At 47.7% G+C, this 19,933-nt stretch overlaps 1 protein-coding gene across 1 annotated transcript in view; it reads left to right on the top strand.

Moving 5' to 3' along the window:
• Window positions 1–5,543: 5,543 nt before the first annotated feature.
• ADGRA3 (adhesion G protein-coupled receptor A3) overlaps window positions 5,544–19,933 on the top strand; it is a 123,072-nt gene continuing 108,682 nt past the window's right edge. The window contains exon 1 of the mRNA XM_041753108.1: window positions 5,544–5,782. Coding sequence (XP_041609042.1) covers window positions 5,544–5,782 — 239 coding nt within the window. The remainder of the gene's footprint in view (window positions 5,783–19,933) is intronic.

Below are 19,933 nucleotides of genomic sequence, written 5' to 3' on the forward strand. Positions count from 1 at the left end.
CTACAGCTGTCACATTTAATAGATTAACACTAACTGGTGCAAAAACACACACAGAATGTTTGTTTACTAACAGGGTTTAGAGAGGTGTCGCTGAGACATTTCGAGTGCTGAAAATTGCTCTTCTTTCCTGCTGCCAATTTAATCATGACATTACATGGTGCCCTTTGATTCTCGAAGACTGAACTTCCATCATTCGTCTCAAGTTAGTTGACTTCAGCTGGAAGTTCATGCCCAGTTATCGAAAATATTTAATTCATCAAGGCTTTTTCTCACCAGCTAATATCTGTGAAGAACTGTGTTGGATATTGGGAACTTAAAATGACCAAAATTTAAACTCTGTCAATCAACCAACACTTTGGACTTCCTCGCAACGTCCACTGTTCTAGGAACTAGAAAACCATAACAATGGGGTGTTAAAGCAGAGAATATGCATTAACAATAAAAATGAGTCCACAGGCTCGATTGCCAGCTCAAGTATGATCTCAGTGACCCAAATGGTGGTTTTTGTCCTTCCATTCATTCCTGTTATTTTTGAATTTTCCTTTAGGCTTTTTACCTGGTGGTCACAAAATAACCTGCTTCAGATCCAGATCTCCTGTCCCCACATTATCATCTCCAAAGCAGGGCGGATGGGGGTGGTGGGAGAGATGTCCTCTTGTAAGAGAAAATTTTCTATCTTAAGGCCTCTCTGCAGACTCCCCCTCAGACTGGTGTTGATGAGAAGAGCTTTCTGAGATATTGAAAGTATCCTATAGTTTGCGCCAAAGTATCCTATAGTGGGTCCAAAATGGTACCCACCAGCCACGTATAGTTAGTGGGCACTTGGCTTGTTTACTGTGTTGAAAGGACTGAATTTTTAGTTTTATTTGTCATTAATCTAGACTTAAACACTCACATAAAGCTAACGTCTATCGTATTGCACAGTATAACTTTTGGTTCTTTTTGGCTAGAACGAGGTTGAGGCCACCCACGTTTGCAAAGGAGGCTGGGAAAATGATTAGCTTTTTCAGTCTTTAAGGGAGAAAAGGTTTGGCAATGGCTCTTTGGTAGGAGCAACAGTGTCTGCGATAAAAAGTAGATAAGAGTGTCATAGAGCTGGTGTTGTGGTGTGGGAGGCGAACAACATAAAAATGTAAACAAATAAATTTTAGAAGGTAGCTATCTTCAGGTTTGAACAAGCCATGTTATCTAGACTCAGTCCAGATGATTGGTCTAGATTTTCGAGTAACTTAATGGGGAGTGATTGGAGGTGGGAGTGATTTAAGAAGGCGGTTGGAAAAGCCTCTAGGAGCTCGTGGTAGAGAAAGAAGAAGACAAGCACGTAAACAAGGTGGCATATACGTGTATCACACCCATATTTATTATATTCCTACATACGTAGCTGTACCCTATCCCTAATAGGAGGGACGATGCATTTGGAACGCTTCTCTGGTGTCTCCTACAAGCCTTACATAATACTGCAAGACTAGATTCATAGCATAGAAGCTTTGGAATGTGGTCCATCTACCATCCTTAAAGCAACAGCTGGTGCAACGCAGCTTTCCTGGATGATGTGTACACAAATACGGTTAATGAGGGATTTCTCAAGGTGTTTCTATCGGATGTTCTAACGTGGGACGATCACAAACACGGTGAAAACTCTGAAAGGACCTATTAGGTCCTACAACTTCAAATGCTAGGAGGTTCGCGAAGCCTGAGGGGGTATCAGCAGTAGATGGACCTGTCTGGCAAGAGGCTGTCAGGGCTGGGGCAGCTTAATTAAAGCGAAGTTTCTGATTTCACTGGGGGTACGCAGTCACCCAGAATCATCCTCTGAGGTTTTTCTAAGCGTGGAAAGGATGACGTGCCGCTTTTATGAATCCATACCGGTACAGAAATGAGGATAAAGGAGGGTGGTATGATTCAAAGGATAGAGTGTTGAGAGCTATGCTCTCTAAAGTTCTTTCCGTCTTTCAGATACCACTCTCTCGTGATCTCTAAGGAGTTTTATTTTTCAAAGATAGTATGATTTCTGTGCAAGAATGGCTGAAATTGCCTATACAATAAAACATTTCATCTCTTCCATGTTTCTTCTTGGATTCATGGTACCACCTGAGATTCTTTTTCTTTTTTTTTTTTTCAACTTTTATTTTATTTATTTATTTATTTTTTATTTATTTATGATAGGCACACACAGAGAGAGAGAGAGAGGCAGAGAGAGAGAGGCAGAGACACAGGCGGAGGGAGAAGCAGGCTCCATGCACCGGGAGCCCGACGTGGGATTCGATCCCGGGTCTCCAGGATCGCGCCCTGGGCCAAAGGCAGGCACTAAACCGCTGCGCCACCCAGGGATCCCCTGAGATTCTTTTTCTTATAATTCTATGCTTTATATAACTTTCGTGACGGTAGTGAAGTAAAGAGGATATGTACCTAATTGGTGCTGGTACTCGTGGCACACAAATATCGTAACAGACACGCACAGTTTCAACTATAGGCTGAAATAGAACATGTGAAAATATGCACAGATTCTAAGTTCACATGACGATTTGTAGCCATGATGCTAATAACATGGCTATTGAAAACTTCCATTTTGCTTCTATTTTTTTATAAAGAAAATGGATGATAATGACAATGATAGTTTTGTTAGTGGATAATAACTCTTTACATGAATTCAAGAGAAATCTGAGCAATTTTGCCTACTTAACACAAACATTTATTTTTGCCTTCTAGCTGATTTACAGATTTATGTATTTATTTTTTATTTTTCGTTAGGCTCCACGCCTAAGATGGTGCTTGAACTCCACAACCGTGAGATCAAGAGTCCCATGCTCTTCCGACTGAACCAGCCAGGCACCCCGACTTATAGATTTAAAGCTACTTAATGGTAATGATGATCTCCCATTTTTTCTACCCATTAGTGTGGAGGTCTATGAGGTAGCCATTGGGCCCCTTGGGCTTTTTAAACTCTAAATCAATTAAAATTAAATAAACCAGGGACGCCTGTGTGGCTCAGTGGTTGAGCATCTGCCTTTGGCTCAGGGTGGACCCCGGGGTCCTGGGATCAAGTCCCGCATCTAGTTCCCCGCAGGAAGCCTGCTTCTCCCTCTGCCTGTGTCTCTGCCTCTCTCTGTGTGTCTATTCATGAATAAATAAATAAAATCTTTAAAAAATTAAACTGAAAAATTATCTTACCCCACACTGGCTACCTATCAAGTGTTAAACAGCCACCTGTGGCTGCCATATTGGACAACACAGACCTAGAATATTTCTATCAGAGAAGGTACCATTAGCAATGGTTACTGTTGGGTTGGTTTATGTAGTTGAATCTCAAAAAATGTTGGTCAAAGGAAGTGCTATTTAAATATTAATGCAAGCGGGTACGTTAAATGGAGATTATCTGTTTACTATTGAGAAAATTCTAATCATAGATTCCTGGGAATTGGTCCCTTTGACCAACTCTGCCAAGGCCTCAGGCCCACACAAGAAAGACTCTGCACTGTGCTCTGCATTTTAGAGGGCACCATTTTAGCTCCCCTCTGCAAGAGGTAACATTCTCCAGGGCCAAGGGCTGTGTTCCCCAAGAGCTCGCGTCCCTTTCCTGCTTCTTGCCCTTATCCAATTTACCCAGGACCCAAGAATTCACTGATCAAAGACTCCTGGGGTGCCTGGGTGGCTCCGTGGGTTATGCATCTGACTCTTGGTTTCCACTCAGGTCATGATCTCAGGGGTCATGAGAGAGAGCAGAGTCCCCGTCAAGATCCTTTCCCTTTGCTCCTCCTGTACTTGCCAGCCCTGTGGGCAGGAGAGCTCTATCTCAGATAAATGCATTAATTAAAAAAAAAAAAAAAAATCCCCAGGGTATTTCCAGGTCCTGAGCAGGTCTCTTTCCAGAATCGTCCTCCCAAGGGAAGAGCAGACCACTGCTGTGTGCACTGCTAGGCCGAAGGTGACCATCTGAGGGCCTGGATAGAGGGTGGTTGGGGGGGTGCTCAGGTTGCATACTTGGGCAGAAAGCCCCTCCTGCTGAGGAACAGAGCTGGCCCAGGAAGCAAGCGGCTGGGAGCAAGCGGGAAGGCTGAGCACTGGGGTCTGGGTCTCTCCTGCCCGCTGGGTTTCAGGCTGGAGCTGCAAGGGATCTGTAGTAGACACACTTGGCCTTGGGGTGTGTGTGTGTGTGATTAAGGTGTGCTTCTCGAGGTAAGACAACAGAATAGGTTTTGTTAGCTTGGAGTATTTCTTGTAGTTAAAGGTAGAGTATGTCAGCCCTGGTCTTGCAAACATGGGGAGGGGGGTGGAGCCCTGCATAGAAGAGAGCCGGGTTCAGCTGCGGTTCTTGGCCTGTCTGGCCATTATCACTGCTCTAACTGGTCACAACTCCGGTATCTGCGGGTGTCAGGGGAACGTTTCTTTCAAAGGGGCTGCTGGTCCAGCCACCCCCCCCCCATGCATCCTTCCCAGGGAGCCCAGCTGGAGTTGCTGAAGGCCAGAAGCAGCTCCTGAGAGTCCAGGTTCCAGGAGGGGGGGCCTGTGCCTTGCTCGGGTGCATGTGGGACAAATGAAACTTCGTGTTCCAAGAGAAGGCGTGAAATGCTGGGGGGGGGGCTGCGATGCACCCCGTGAAAGTGTGATTCAACAGCAGGTGGTGCATGAGGCTGGCAGGGGCATCCGTGCCCTGAGGATGCTGGGGGGTGACGGAGAGGGCAGCCCCTGGGGGCAGGACGTGGGGTGCGGAGGTACAGCCCGTCGGGGGCCGTCCCCCCGTCCCGTCCGTCCCCCCGTCCCTCCCGCTCCTCTCAGTCCCGCCCCCGGGGCGGGGGGTGGGGGGCGCACGCGGCGGCTTTGTCCGCGGCGGCGGACGCACGCGAGGGAGGGCGGACACCGTGGCTGGAGTTTGCAGTAGAACTTTCTTCCGCGCTCGGCGCCGGCTCCCGGGCTCCGGCGGGGCGCTCCGGGCTCCCGGCTCCCGACTCCCGCGCGGGCGAGGGCCGGGGCGGGGGCCGGGGCCGGGGCGGGCGAGCTGCGCGGCGGGCCGAGGGGGCCGAGGGGGCCGAGGGGGCGGGGCGTGGGCGGGGCGGCGGGAGGGGGCGTGGCGAGGGGCCCGCGGCGGTGGGAGGTGGGGAGGGGCGTGGCGGCGCCGAGGGGGCGTGGCCAGGAGGGGCGTGGGCGTGGCTGGGGGCGTGGCTGGGGCGTGGCGAGGGCCCGTGGCGGCGGGGAGGAGGGGCGGGCGGCGCCGGGGGCGTGGCTACGAGGGGCGGGGGCGTGGCGAGGGGCGTGGTGAGGGGCGGGGCGGGGCGGGAGGCGGGAGGCGCCGCCGCGGGCAGCGGCCGGGGGAGGCGGCGCCGGCGGAGGACGAGGAGGCGGCGCTCCCGCGGGGCCCGAGAGCGGCCGTGACCCCGCGGCTCCCCCAGGCCGAGCGCGGCCGCGGCGGACAAAGGAGCATGCTGGCGCCGAGGAGGGCCCGTCCTGCGGCCGCCCCGAGGCCCCGGGCGCCGCCGGCCCCGCGCCGCGCCCCCGCCCCCGCCCGCCCGAGCGCCCGCCCGGCCCGCTAGGCCCCGGCCCGCAGCATGGAGCCGCCCGGACGCCGGCGGGGCCGCCCGCTGCCGCTGCCGCTCGCGCTGCTGGCGCTGCTGGCGCTGCCGGGAGGAGGCGGCGGGGCCGCGGCGCTGCCCCCGGGCTGCAAGCACGACGGGCGGCCGCGGGGGGCGGGCAGGGCGGGCGCCGCCGAGGGCAAGGTGGTGTGCAGCAGCCTGGAGCTGGCGCAGGTCCTGCCCCCCGACACGCTGCCCAACCGCACGGTCACCCTGTGAGTAGCGCTCGCGCCGGGCCCTCCCGGGCGCCCCCTCGGAGCGGGGTCCCCGGGCCGCGCTTTGTGCGCTGGCTCCGCCGCGGGGCTCGGCGTCCGCGCGGGCCGGCAGCCCCGGGGCCACGTGAGGATGCCAGGGACGCCGGACCCGCGACGGGGCTCCCGGTCCGCGCCTGGGCTCCCCGAGCGCCGGCCCCGCCCCCCCGCCGGGCCCCGGCCTGCGGGCCCCCACCTGCGGGCCCCCCACCTGCTGCTCCCCACCTGCGGGCCCCCACCTGCAGGAGCCCCACCTGCGGGCCCCCACCTGCGGGCCCCCACCTGCGGGCCCCCCACTTGCGGGAGCCCCACCTGCTGCTCCCCACCTGCGGGCCCCCACCTGCTGCTCCCCACTTGCGGGCCCCCACCTGCTGCTCCCCACCTGCGGGAGCCCCACCTGCGGGCCCCCCACCTGCTGCTCCCCACCTGCGGGCCCCCCACTTGCGGGCCCCCACCTGCTGCTCCCCACCTGCGGGAGCCCCACCTGCGGGCCCCCCACCTGCGGGCCCCCACCTGCTCCCCATCTGCGGGCCCCCACCTGCTGCTCCCCACCTGCGGGCCCCCCACCTGCGGGCCCCCACCTGCTGCTCCCCACCTGCGAGCCCCCCACCTGTGGGTCCCCCACCTGCTGCTCCCCACCTGCGGGCCCCCACCTGCTGCTCCCCACCTGCGAGGCCCCCACCTGCGGGCCCCCCACCTGCGGCCCCCCACCTGCTGCTCCCCACCTGTGGGTCCCCCACCTGCTGCTCCCCACCCGCGGGCCCCCACCTGCAGTGCGCACGACGGGTGACGGGGCGCTCGACCCCCCGCGCCCGCAGCTGCCGGGCCCCTGGGCGCTCCCCGCCTGTCGCTCCCCGCGAAAGCGCCTTTCAACCCGGGGTTGTTCTAAGGGCGAGAAAGGCAGGTGAGCGGGCACCCTCCCGCCCGGGTTTCGTGCGCTCCTGCGCTCCTGTTCGAAAGCCCGAGGACTTTGGGATTGAAACGGGGCTAGTGGATAAGCCTCGCAGCGCGGGGCTGCCTGGTTGTTTCCCACCTGGAAGGAAGCGATTTTGGGCTCGTAACTCCCATTCGTGCCCGGGTTCACGGCCCCGTGTCGCCAGCCGGGCGCCTGGAGGCCTCTTCCCGACGGTGAATCGGGCGGTAAAGTTCGTTTCCGATGGGTCTTTCGTGGAGCTGAGATAGGAGCCCCTCGGCCCTCTGCGTTCTTCTGGCTGGAAAGTTTCCTAAAGAAGAATCAAAAACGCGAAGGCCAGGGGAGCAGGGTGACCCCGGAGAAGCTTAAAACGGGGTTTTTAATGTGACCCCAGTTAAGCAGGATGTATGGGTAGGGGAGGATAAATCTCATTACACCCTCCTTCTCCTCTTTCTTTTTTTTTTTTCTTTTTTTTTTTTTTAATTAAGGAAGGTTCTGAACACAGGAGAACTGTGTTTCTGTCTTTGGAGAAGTGAAAAGGGGTCAGATAGTTTTTGTTTGACTCCTCTACTGACGCTTGACCATTTGGTAGTGGCAGCAGCTGTATTTATTTATTTATTTCGTAGCCGGATTCTTTGAAGTGGAAATTTTGGGGTATGGGACCTTTAATTACAGTCTCAAAAAGAAGAGCCCTGTGTTGGAGGGATCCCTTTATAACTTTGCGGAAATTAGTCATCATGCATTTGGGTTCAGCGGCGCTCCAGCTGATTCAAGTTTAGGTCGAGTTTTTTTTTTTCCCAGAATGTCAACAGTTTCAGCTGTATTCAATCAGCTATCTGTGAATTGGTTTTGCTCTGCAGATTTTTAGGTGGTGGCACAGAAAATCCCTCTTGAGCGTATTATCAGACTATTTGTCAGTGAACTTTTCACGAACGGATTAAAATATAGGTGCCTTTGGAAAGTCACGTTAATCCAATATTTCTTGCCGCCTGAAACCTCTCTAGAGGAAAATGAAATTAATAGAATTTAATGAATGGGAAGGACCTATCGGCGATTTAAGGATCAGCTGATGTTCTGGATTCAGTTGGGTCAGGATAATTCAGACCTGGTACAGGGTCTTCTGGACCAGCCCCCTCATTTTACTAGGGAATAAATCAGAGTCATGCACACTTAAGTGACCCAAGTTCCCAAAGAGATTGAGCGGCAGGTCCATGGCCCTGCTGTGCTGTGTGCAGTTCAGATGCTTTCTCATCTTTCCCCCTGGCCTTCCTCTTTCCTAGTTCCGTGTGTGTGTGTGTGTGTGTGTGTGTGTGTGTGTGTGTGTGTGTGTAGCGTTTCCTAGGTAGCAGGCGGCACTGAGGTTTAGACTAGGTCTTAGTTTCCTCGGAGTGTGGCAAATTACCACACATTTGGTGGCATAAAACAAGAAATTTCTTTTCTCACAGCCCTGGAGGCAGCCCTGGAAGTCACGGGGTCATCAGAGCCGCGCTTTCTGCAAAGGGTCTTTCAGCTTGTGGGATCCCAGTGCCAGGCTCTGCCTCTGTCTTAAGGTGGCTTCTTTCCCGTGAGTCTGTGTTTCAAATATTGTCCTTCCTCTAACAAGGACACCGGTCACTGACTTTAGGGTCGACCCTAAGCCCAGGATGATCTCATCTAAGGACATTTAACTTAATTACATCTGCAGAGACCCTATTTCCAAGTGAGGTCACTTTCAGAGGCACCAGGGGTGAGAACTTTGGGCCTCTCTTGGGGGCATACTCTTCAGCTCACTGTAGAATATAAATAAAAACTTGTTCTTTCTTCAGGAATTACAAGTATTGGGAGAGAAATATTCATGAATTCAGAACAATATGGTAAATGCTCTAATACTGGGGTGGACATGTAGCAAAAGAAACTGAGGTGGGCAAGCCAAGGCCCCTTGGGACATAGTTGTCAGGATCCAGGATCTGAGGATCCTGAGCCAATTCGAGGAGGATGAGATGGGGAACTGTGTACGATTTAGGGGATGGGGGGGAGACCCGCCTCCCCATCCCTCCTATCCCCAGGTGTGCCCACAGGTTTCCAGAGGGCAGTGGTGCTGGCTGTGCTGGGCTGTGCAGTTGACGTTGCTAAGATGTCAAGGGCAAGTGTCCACTGCCTGGAGTGGTCAGAGAGGAGCCTGTAAGGGCCAGGTCAAGGACAGGAAGTCTCTCTGGTTTTAATTTTAATCCCTTGGGTGTGGCCGTGTTCAGCTGAGCTGTGATGTGGCTGCTGCAAAGAAAATGAACGGGACAGAATTTTTCTTTTTCCTTTTTTGTTTAAATAATGGAAATAAGGTCATTTCTACCTAGTGGATGAACTGGACGTCAGCATAGCCAAGAGCTCGGACCCTTCAGCTACCGTAGGGAACAAACAACACGTTACTTTCTTATTTAGCTGTGTTTGTGGGGAGGCCCGGGAGAAATCCTCAGCTTGACCACACTGGTTTCCTAGATCATGTAGTCTTTGGTATTAAAGAATTAAATTCTTTAATTCCTGCCCCCCCCTTTTTTTATACCCAGATTGAATGAAAATTTAACTTTTCAGTGTTTTTGTTCGAAATATAAATTAGTCTTGTGTTTTGAAGTACAGCTCGATATTTTAAGTGTTAACAATTATGAGGACTTCAGTGATACAAAGTTTTACAAATTTAGCCTTGCTTTTCAGAAGTGTGTGAGGGTTCCCCCCACCCCCCATGATGCTGCATAGTGATTCTAGGTAAAGGATTTTTTTTTTAAAGAAATTTATGATTTGTCCAATACTTTAGGGGAAAGTCCAGGTTTTTCTCAGACTGTTCCACACAAAGTGATGTGTGGGTTTTGGTTTTTTACTTTTTAAAAAGCGATACTCTTTTTTTTTTCCCCCCATCGGAGACCTGATCATCATTCCTCAGCCAGCGCATGCACCCGGCTCAGTGTCAGGTAGACGAAAGGGAGTGCTCGGATTGTTTAGAAACCTACACCTAGTTGGAAGGAAGGTCTTGCACAAAGGCAGCATTTAGGGAACAACTGCAGAATGTCTGTAATTAAGCCCTAAATCCTGTGCTGCCGCCTGTTTAAATGCTTTAGGAAGCCTGCAGAGTTGAGGTCGGTGGGAGCTGCGTGTTTCCTGGAGAGGTTCGGGTGAGCACGCCCGAGGGACAGGAAGGCCGGGCCCAGCGCGGGCGTCCGGGGCTGCGGTAGCGGTGCGGGCCGGTGCCCTGAGCCGGGGACCCCGACCGGGCTTTCATGACCAGGTGTGGTGGGGTCAGCTCGGGAGCTGGCGCCGCGGGGACACGCGGGAGGGTCCTCGGAGCCACGGCGTGTGCAGCGCCCAGGGAGGAGCGGGCGCCCCGCTTGGGAGATGCGGAGGGTGGAGATGGAGGGGGGGGCAGGGAGTAGGGGGCCGTGGGGGGAGCAAGCGCAGGTGCAGGTTGTGCAGGCACTGTGGGGCACTGTGCATACTGTGGGGCGCTGTGCATAGTGTAGGGGCTCTGCATACTGTGGGGCACTGTGTATACTGTAGGAGCACTGTGCATACTGTGGGGCGCTATGCATACTGTAGGGGCACTGTGCATATTGTAGGGGTGCTATGCATACTGTGGGGTGCTGTGCATAGTGTAAGGGCACTGTGCATACTGTAGGTACTGTGCATAGTGTAGGGGCGCTGTGCACACTAGGTGCTGTGCACACTGGAGCACTATGCATACTGTAGGCACTGCATACTGTGGGGCACTGCATAGTGTAGGGGCGCTGTGCACACTAGGTGCTGTGCACACTGTGGAGCACTATGCATACTGTAGGCACTGCATACTGTGGGGCACTGCATAGTGTAGGGGCGCTCTGCATACTGTGGGGCACTGTGTATACTGTAGGAGCACTGTGCATACTGTGGGGCGCTATGCATACTGTAGGGGCACTGTGCATATTGTAGGGGTGCTATGCATACTGTGGGGTGCTGTGCATAGTGTAGGGGCACTGTGCATACTGTAGGTACTGTGCATAGTGTAGGGGCTCTGTGCATACTGTGGGCCACTGTGCATATTGTAGGAGTGCTGTGCACACTGGGGTGCTGTGCATACTGTAGGCGCTGTGCATACTGTAGGAGCGCTGTGAATACTGTGGGGCGCTGTGCATACTGTAGGGGTGCTGTGCATATTGTAGGGGTGCTGTGCACACTGTAGAGGCGCTGTGCATACTGTGGGGCACTGCACACTGTGGAGCACTGAGCATACTGTAGGCACTGTGCTTATGGTGGGGCACTGCACACACTGTAGGTGCTGTGCAACTGGGGCGCTGTGCATTCTGTGGGGCACTGCATACTGTGGAGTGCTGTGCATACCCTGGGGTGCTGTGCATACCCTGGGGTGCTGTGCATACTGTAGGCACTATGCTCAGTGCTAAGAGTGTTCAGGGATAAAAATAAGACCAGATTCTTTTCATCTGAGGATCGGTCCTATGGACAAAGTCTCTGCCTAATGCAACGTTCTCGCACCGTCCCCCCAGTAGAGTTTGGGCCGGATTCCCTCGCACCATCCCCCCCAGCAGGTTTGGGCCGGGTTCCCTGTACATCTGGGTAGGTCCCTCACTCTTGCCTGGAGTCCCGATCCTGGTAAATTCTGGGTTCTTCACAATCCAGCTCAACCGCTGTGAGCTTTTCTCTCGCCCTCTGACTTCTGATCCATCCCTTCTCTGAACCTGGGTGGTGTTTACTGTCTGTGCTCCCAGGTCACTTTGTGTGACACTTGGTACTGCTCTCCTCTAAAGTGTGTGCTGATACCCTTGAAGGACCGCGAAACCTGGCGTAGTCCAGTGCCTGGAGTATGGCCGGGAACGTAGCTACTCTACGTGATTGACAAGAATCATACCCACAAAGATGATACCTACCGGATGGTGGGACAAGAGGACAAGTGGAGGGATGGGGGAGGGATGTGAATGCAGATTTTTACTCTGTTATGGCAAATGAGGACAATTCTTTATTTAGGTCAGCATTTCATGGCTGTAGGGTCCCCAGTGCAAGAAGGGTTTATTGTATCTGTTTACAGTTACACTAAAAAAAAAAAAGTTTGTTTAGAGAGAGAGCTCACATGCACAAGTGTGCATAAGTCGGGGGGAGGGGCAAAGAGAGAAGGAGCGAGAGAGTCTCCAGCAACTCTTGCTGAGGGCGGAGCTCGACCCGGGGCTCCGTCCAGGACCCCAAGATCCTGACCTGAGCCAAAATCAAGAGTTGGCAGCTGAACCTACTAAGCCACCAGGTGCCCTTTACAGTTAGTTGGATGTAAGTGATCTTATGTGTGTGGTGACTACACACACACCAGTGTGGAGGCAGGTTGCTCAGAAAGATTGCAGGATTTGGGGCAGACTTAGGCATTTGGTCCATGAATGCAAATCTTAAGTTTTTTCCAATATGATGGGAAGGTTTTACGTGACCCAGCCTCTGAATCTTGTTGCTTCTTGCCTGCTTGGAGTGCTCCAGCATCAGGAGTGTATGAGTGGAGTTGGTGGGTTTGGCAATAAACCAGAAATTAAAATGCCAGGAACAAAAGAACACAGGAGCCTTTGGAGATCCTTGCTCCAGTTCAGCTGCTTTTCCCAGGAGCCTGTAAAGATGGTTTTAAAAAACAGGCAACCCCCACGCCACCCTCCCCCCCCCAAAAAAAAATACAACCAGAAGTAAAAGCTCTTTAAAATAAGTTAGAAATGACAGTGCAAAGTTTTAGTGTAATCAGTGATTTTTTTTTTTTTTTTCTACTTAGCTGCATGTGTGAAAGCCATTGTTTTCTATATTGGCTGTATTCCTGTGGAGGAATCTTAAGTCCAGAGAACACAACTCGTTTATTGTTGTGTCAACATTTTTTTTCCATAAACAGACAAAAATTAGGATACAGAGTCCGTTAAATTTCAGTAGCTTATTAAGTCAGTTTTTGCAAAGACAAGGAAGCGATAGATGCATACTTGGTCAATGAGGTTTTAATTGTTGCTGACTAAATTTATTTTAAAATTTAATGTAATTTTAATGCTTTATGTGTGGTTTGGCTTACATTTATGTTCAAATGCAGACAATTTTAGTCTGAGGAGAGAGTTTTAAAGAAAGTAAGCATCGTTTCCCAAGCCGTGGTTTTCTTTTTTTCTTCACGACTAAACTTTTCAGAAATTTTTCATGCCTGGTAAGGGAATGTCAGCGTGGGGGGAACCGAGATGTGGAGGGCACCTCCCGGAAGGCACGTGTGTGTCTTGGCAGCCTTTAGTACCATGTCGAGCCCATGGGCTCGTCACCCAGGGAAGCATGTCCTGCCCTCAGATCCCTCCTGGACAGGGTCTAAAGGGAACAAAATGAAAGTCTAAGGGATTGGTCTAAGATTATTCAGAACAATTTCCTCCTCTCCCCCACCCCCAACACTCTGGTCCTCTTTTTCCTTTTTTTCCTTTTTGTAAGCTGTAAGCCCAGGCTTAAATCTGTGTTTTCCCACATACAGCAGGGTCTGACCAAAGACCAGAATCTACTGCAGGCATTTACTGTTCTCTAGTGGCATTTCTTTTTCTTTTAATGTTTCTAGTATCCAGCTTTAATAAATTTATCGCATTCTCTTATGGCAGCTAATATTTGGGTTTCATTATTCATTTCATTGGTTTAAAAATACAAAGAAAACTATATAAATTATATATAGGAAGAAACTGTGTTCCCCGATGAACTGTAATCTTATAAATCCTTAATAAAAGGGAAAGTTAAAAAAAAAAAAAACTCGTTGAGGTTAAAATCAGGAAAGAAAAGGAAAAACATACAGCCTTTCAAGATGATCTTGTTTTGAAGAGATATAAAATGGAAAAGTATTTTTCCTAAAGTATTTGATACTCACTGAAGTAGTGTATTTTTTTAAAAAAATAATGTATAGTTTACATGCAATATTAGTTTCAGGTACCCAACATAGTGATTATACAGTTTCATACACTGTGCAGTGCTCAGCGCACTAAGTATAGTGGTAATCGGTCACCAAATTCATTACGATATTGTTGACTATATTCCCTATGCTGTACTTTTCATTTCATGTAATATTTTATAACTGGAAGTTTGTGCCTTTTAATCCCTTTCACCTATTTTGCTCATCCCTCCTCTGGCAACCACCACTTTGTTCTCTGTATTTGAGTCTGTTTCTGTTTTTTTGTTCATTTATTTCTTTTAAATTCCACGTAGGATGAAATCGTATTTGTCTTTCTTTGACTTCACTCAGCATAATACTCTAGGTCCATCCATGTTGCTGTAAATGGCAAAATTTTATTCTTTCTTATGGTCGAGTAATACTTTTTTGTGTATATATACCACATCTTTATCCGTTTGTCTGTTGATGGACAAATTTTAAAATTTTAAAATTTAAAATTTAAAATTTTTAAAAATTTAAAAGTTGCTTCCATGTTGTGACTACTGTAAATAATGCTACAGTAAGCATAGGGGTGCATATATCTTTTTGATTTTGTGTTTTTGTTTTCTTTGGGTAAATACCCAGCAATGGAGTTACTGGATCATATAATATTTCTATTTTTAACATTTTGAGCCACCTCCTGACTGTTTCCATAGTTCCTGCACCATTTTACATTCCTACCAGCTGTGCACAAGGGTTCTCTTTTCTCAGCATCCTTGCCGACACTTATTATATCTTGTCTTTTGATAACTAGCCATTCTGACAGGTGTGAGGTGACATCATGTTGTGTTTCTGATTGCATTCCTTGATGATTAGTCATGTTGAGCATCTTTTCATGTGTTGGCTCTCTGTATGTTTTTCTTTCTTTTTCTTTTTTTTTTTTTTTTTTTTTAAGATTTTACTTATTTATTCATGAGAGAAACAGAGAGGCAGAGACACAGGCAGAGGGAGAAGCAGGCTCCATGCAGGGAGCCCGACATGGGACTTGATCCTGGGTTCCCAGAATCACACCCTGGGCTGAAGGCAGCGCTAAACCGCTGAGCCACCTGGCACCTCCCCCCCCCCCCCCCCCCCCGTATGTTTTCTTTGGAAAAATGCCTACCCAGCTGCTCTGCTCACTTTTAATTGGATTATTAGGTTTTTTTTTTTTTTTTGAGTGTTTTATGAGTTCTTTATATATTTTGGATATTAACCCATTATTGGATATACAATTTGCAAACGTTTCTCCCATTCCGTAGGGTGCCTTTTCACTTTGTAGATGGTTTCCTTTGCTGTACAAAACACTTTTTAGTTTGGTTTAGTTTATTTTTGCTTTTATTTCCCTTGTCTGAGGAGACATATCCAGAAAAATGTTACTAAGACCATTGTCCAAGACATTACTGTCCATGCTTTGTCTTAGGAGTTTTATGGTTTCAGGTCTTATATTTAGATTTTTCTTCCATTTTGAATTTATCTTTGTGTGTGGTGTAAGAAAGCAGTTCAGTTTCATTCTTTTGCATGTAGCTCTCCACCCAGTTTTCCTAATACCGTTTTTTTGAAAAGACTGTCTTTTCCCCATTGTATATTTCTGCCACTTATTTTTGTGGATTAATTGATCTTATAAGGATGGGTTTATTTCTGGGCTTTCTATTCTGTTTCATTGATTTATGTGTATTTTTATGTCAGTATTGTACTCTTCTGATTGCCAAAGTTTTGTAGGATAGTTTTTTAAAAATTTAATTCCAGTATAATTACCGTACAGTATTATATTAGTTTCAGGTGTACAATATAGTGATTCAACAATACTGTAAATCACTCTGCATCTTGTTAAGTGTAGTATGTAGTTTTTCAAAAAATTTATTTTAGAGAGTGTGCATGTGAGCACAAGTGGGGGAGGGGCAGAGGAAGAAGGAGAAAAAGAGAAGCTCAAGCAGACTTCCTCTTGAGCACAGAGCCTGATGTGGGACTCCATCTCACGACCTTGAGATCACGACCCAAGCTGAAACCAAGAGTTGGATGCTTAACTGGCTGAACCACCAGGCGCACCTTGTTCCTGATTTTAGAGGAAAAGCTTTCAGTTCATCACTGAGTATGATGTTCGCTGTGGGTTTGTCATATATGGCCTCCATCGTACTGAGGTGTGTTCCCTCTAAACCCACTTTCTTAATAGTTTTCATCATGAATGGTTATTGTACTTTGCAAATGTTTTTTTCTGCATGTATGGGATGATAATATGAGAGTTCTTGAGAACTTTCCCATCAAGAATTTCGTAGAAGCAGGTATACTTTTATCATTTTGATATTTTTGTTACTGTTTCCAAACAATGTACTTTGAAATCAGAATCACTTCTTGTTCGTTTTCATGTAATTCTCCTGATGCTCTTCATCATACATTAGAGATCAGAAATGAGATGTAATTCCCCAGTCCCTGCCCGTGAGACCTGAGTAGGATTACTGTAAGTTGAAGGGAGTTCTGCCCTAACTCATGGATTGCGCAAGAATGAACTGCTGTTGGGTCTGACTGATTGTAGGTGGGTCGTGGCATGCTGTTCTGGAGGCTATCGAATGCAACTTACAATGCTTAATAAAAATCTTTATTCTTTTAGTATTGGAAAAAAAAAAGAAAAAATACTTTGGGACACAATGAAAGTGGTTCTAAAAACTTTGGGACACAGTGAAAGTGGTTCTAATAGAGAAGTTTACAAGACAGAGGCCCACCTCAAGAAACAAGAAAAATCTCAGATAAATCCAAACCCACACCTGCAGGAACTAGAGAAAACAAAAACAAAAACAAAAAAAAATGTGGTGTATCATGTTCATGTGGTATATCATGTTGATTGAGCTTGTGGATGTTGAACCATCCTTACATTCCTGGAATTTATCCCACTTGATTGCAGTAAATGTACCTTTTAATGAATTGTTCAATCCAGTCTGCTAATTTTGAATTTGTTGAGGATTTTTGTACATGTGTTCATCTAGGATTTGGCCTGTACTTTTCTTTTTCTCTTCCTCCTCTTCCTTCTCCCCCCCCCCCTTTTTTTTTCTCTTTTGTGATGTCTCTGTTTGGTTTTGGTACCAGGATAATGTTGGACTTGTGGAATGAATTTGGAAGCCTTCCTTCCTCTTCTAATTTTAGGAATAGTTTGTGAAGGATAGGTATTAACTCTTTAAATTTTCAGTGGACTATATCTGTTTAACTGTGTGGTCCTGGACATTTGTTTGTTGGGAGTTTTTTGATTACATATTGACTTCTGTTACTAGTACTCTGTTTAGGTTTTCTGTTTCTTCCTGATTCAGTCTTGGAAGGTTGTATGTTTCTAGGAGTTTATCCATTTCTCCTAGGTTTTCCAATTTGTTGGCATATGATTTTTTTTGTCTTAGTTTCTTACAGTCCTTTTTATTCCTGTGATGTTAGTTCTCTCTGATTTCTGATTTTATTTGAGTCCTTTTTTCTTCATGAGTCTTACTAAAGGTTTATCAATTTTCTCAGAGAACTAGGCGGTAGGTTTCATTGATCTTTTCTATTGCCTTTTTCAAATTCTTTCATTTATTTCTACTTTTATCTTCATTATTTCCTTTCTTCTAACTTTGGGCTTTTTTTTTGTTTGTTTTTGTTTTTTTTTTTTTTTTTGTTTTTGTTTTCTCTAGTTCCTTCAGGTGTGGGTTTGGATTTATCTGAGATTTTTCTTTTTTCTTGAAGTGGGCCTGTGTCTTATAAACTTCTCTGTTAGAACCATTGTCACTGTGTCCCAAAGTTTTTAGACCGTTATGTTTCCATTTTCATTTGTCCCCAGTAGTTTTTTGATTTCCTCTTTGATTTCGCCATTGACCCATTGGTAGTTCTGTAGGGGGTTGTGGAGCTCTGGTGGAATTTTTGGTGATTCCTATTACTTTAAAAATTGCTTGGTTTTGCACTCATTCAACAGAGTTATTCAGTCTGCTATGCTTGTTATAGACTTAGGTGGGCTTATGTGACTTTTCATTTCTGGGCATGACTTTTTCTTTAGCCATTAGATCAGTTTTATCCCAGTCTTGTATGCTTGCATTCCTTTCTGGAACTCCAGGTCTTGCCCTTAATCTGACAGTAGCTATCCTACTTTTCCCAGGTTAGACATGACCATCTGGCTCTTTTTGTTATGATTCAACCGGCATCTCACTCTGTTGCTACACTCTGCTAAGAGAGCTAGAGATAGCAGAGGGGTAACTGGTGGATCTGTAGAAATTCTTACAGGTATTTCTAAAGGGAAATTTGTAAGACTGGCTTAGGAAAACCTTGCTAAAGGAGCTGATAGACTTTTTTGTTTAGTGACCATCACTGCTTTCCCTTCACGTCCACTCGCCAGGTACAAAACCTTTACCCAACCTAGTGCGTCTCAGATCTCTTATAGTACATAATCACTTCCATTATTTATGGCAGTTCTTTCTGAGAACTTCCATGCCGTGACCTGTAAAGGCAATGGTCATGTTTGTGTGAATGATGCCCCAGGCCCTGCATCCCATCCCTGGGGGCCGATGGGAGCAGCTGTCTCCACCTTCCTGTATAACCTGGATGGTGAATTTGTTGTTGAGGTTTTCAACCTTGCGTGGAATCACCAGGGAGCATGAAAAGTTCAGATGCCTGGGCCACAGACCTATGCTCTGATTTAATTGTTTCAGAATGAGGCCTGGACGCTGGTGTTTTTCAGAGCTCTGCAGGTGATTCAGATGTCACTTGAGTTGAGAACCTGTTGTCTAGTAGCCTAGTGACCTGAGGGTTAACCATCTTGACCAGCTGTTCTCCACTGTAGCAAAAGTAGAAGAATGAACAGAGGAACAAATTGAGGGCAGCTGCCTCACATGGGAGGGACGGACTGTTTTAAGTGGAGCAAAGATGGATGAAAATCAAGAGATGTTTTTGGGACAGATAGCTGAGAGCTTTAGGGGGCCGTATTTATAGGAGACAAAAAAGATGAACATTTATAAGGTGGCAGGGAGAGTGATGTGCTGAAAGGTGAATTTAATATCTGGTCTTGGGGTTAAGGACAGTAAGGTTTTAGCATTGTATTGTGGCACTGAGTGAACTGAAAGGGCTTAACCGCAGCAAGCATTTGTCCAAACTAGTATTTGAGGGCCTGGTACTGGGGTAGAGCAGGCGACAGATCGCTTAGTGTACCTTAAATCCATTGTTGTGGATTTATTTTTATTTTTTGAAGATTTTATTTATTCATGAGAGACACAGAGAGGCACAGACAGAAGGAGAAGCAGGCTCCCTGTGGGGAACCCGATGTGGGACTTGATACCAGGACTCTGGGATCTCACACCCTGAGCCAAAGGCGCGCTCCACCGCTGAGCCACTCAGGTGCCTCCATTATTTTGGATTTAAATTAGAGATTTCCTGGCAGTCAGTCAGTTGAGTGTCTGACTCTTGATTTTGGCTCAGGTCATGATCTCCTGGTGCCGGGGGATCGAGCCCTGGAACGGACTCTGTGCTCAGCAATGAGTCTGCTTGGGATTCTCTGTCTCCTCTTCCCCTGCATTCTCTTCTTTTAAAGTGAATAAATAAAATAAATATATATATATTTTTTAATTTTTTTTATTTATTTATGATAGTCACAGAGAGAGAGAGAGAGGCAGAGGCACAGGTGGAGGGAGAAGCAGGCTCCATGCACCGGGAGCCTGATGTGGGATTTGATCCGGGGTCTCCAGGATCGCGCCCTGGGCCAAAGGCAGGCGCCAAACTGCTGCGCCACCCAGGGATCCCCCTAAATATTTTTTTAATAATAAATATTTCGTGATCATAATGCATTATTGATCTAAAAGGATGGAGGAAAGTATGAGAGGGCCCAATTTTCCAAGTATATATGTGCTCTGGGAATTTTTTTTTTTTGAAGGGGGGTGGTCTTTACTAGTTTAAAAAAATAGAAAGAGCTTATTTTAATTTGCATTGTGATTTTTAGTGAAGTTTAATATAATTTGGCATGTTTACAAAAGGGTGGTTTGTATTTGACCACCTTCTCTGTACATTATTGCTTTCTAGTCCTTTTTTCTCCCCACTTGATATTGAGATTTTTAGAGACCAGTAATCGTCTGGTAACATTTTAAAAATTATTTTCTTGATGCTCTGGCTCGGACAAAGGATGCCAGTGTGGGCAAACTTGTCATATTCCTGCCTTGATAAGTGACAGGTGTGTTGGGCAGACCAGGATAGATTTTCTCTATTCTAGGTGGTGAGCATGAATCAGCTCGTACAGCGGACCTTTCTAGTTGCTTTTAGCTGTTTATCAATTCAGATGATGGACATTCCTGGTTTAAATAAAATAAAAAAAAATACA

The sequence above is a fragment of the Vulpes lagopus genome, chromosome 4 (genome assembly GCF_018345385.1).
Source record: "Vulpes lagopus strain Blue_001 chromosome 4, ASM1834538v1, whole genome shotgun sequence".
Taxonomy (NCBI): domain Eukaryota; kingdom Metazoa; phylum Chordata; class Mammalia; order Carnivora; family Canidae; genus Vulpes; species Vulpes lagopus.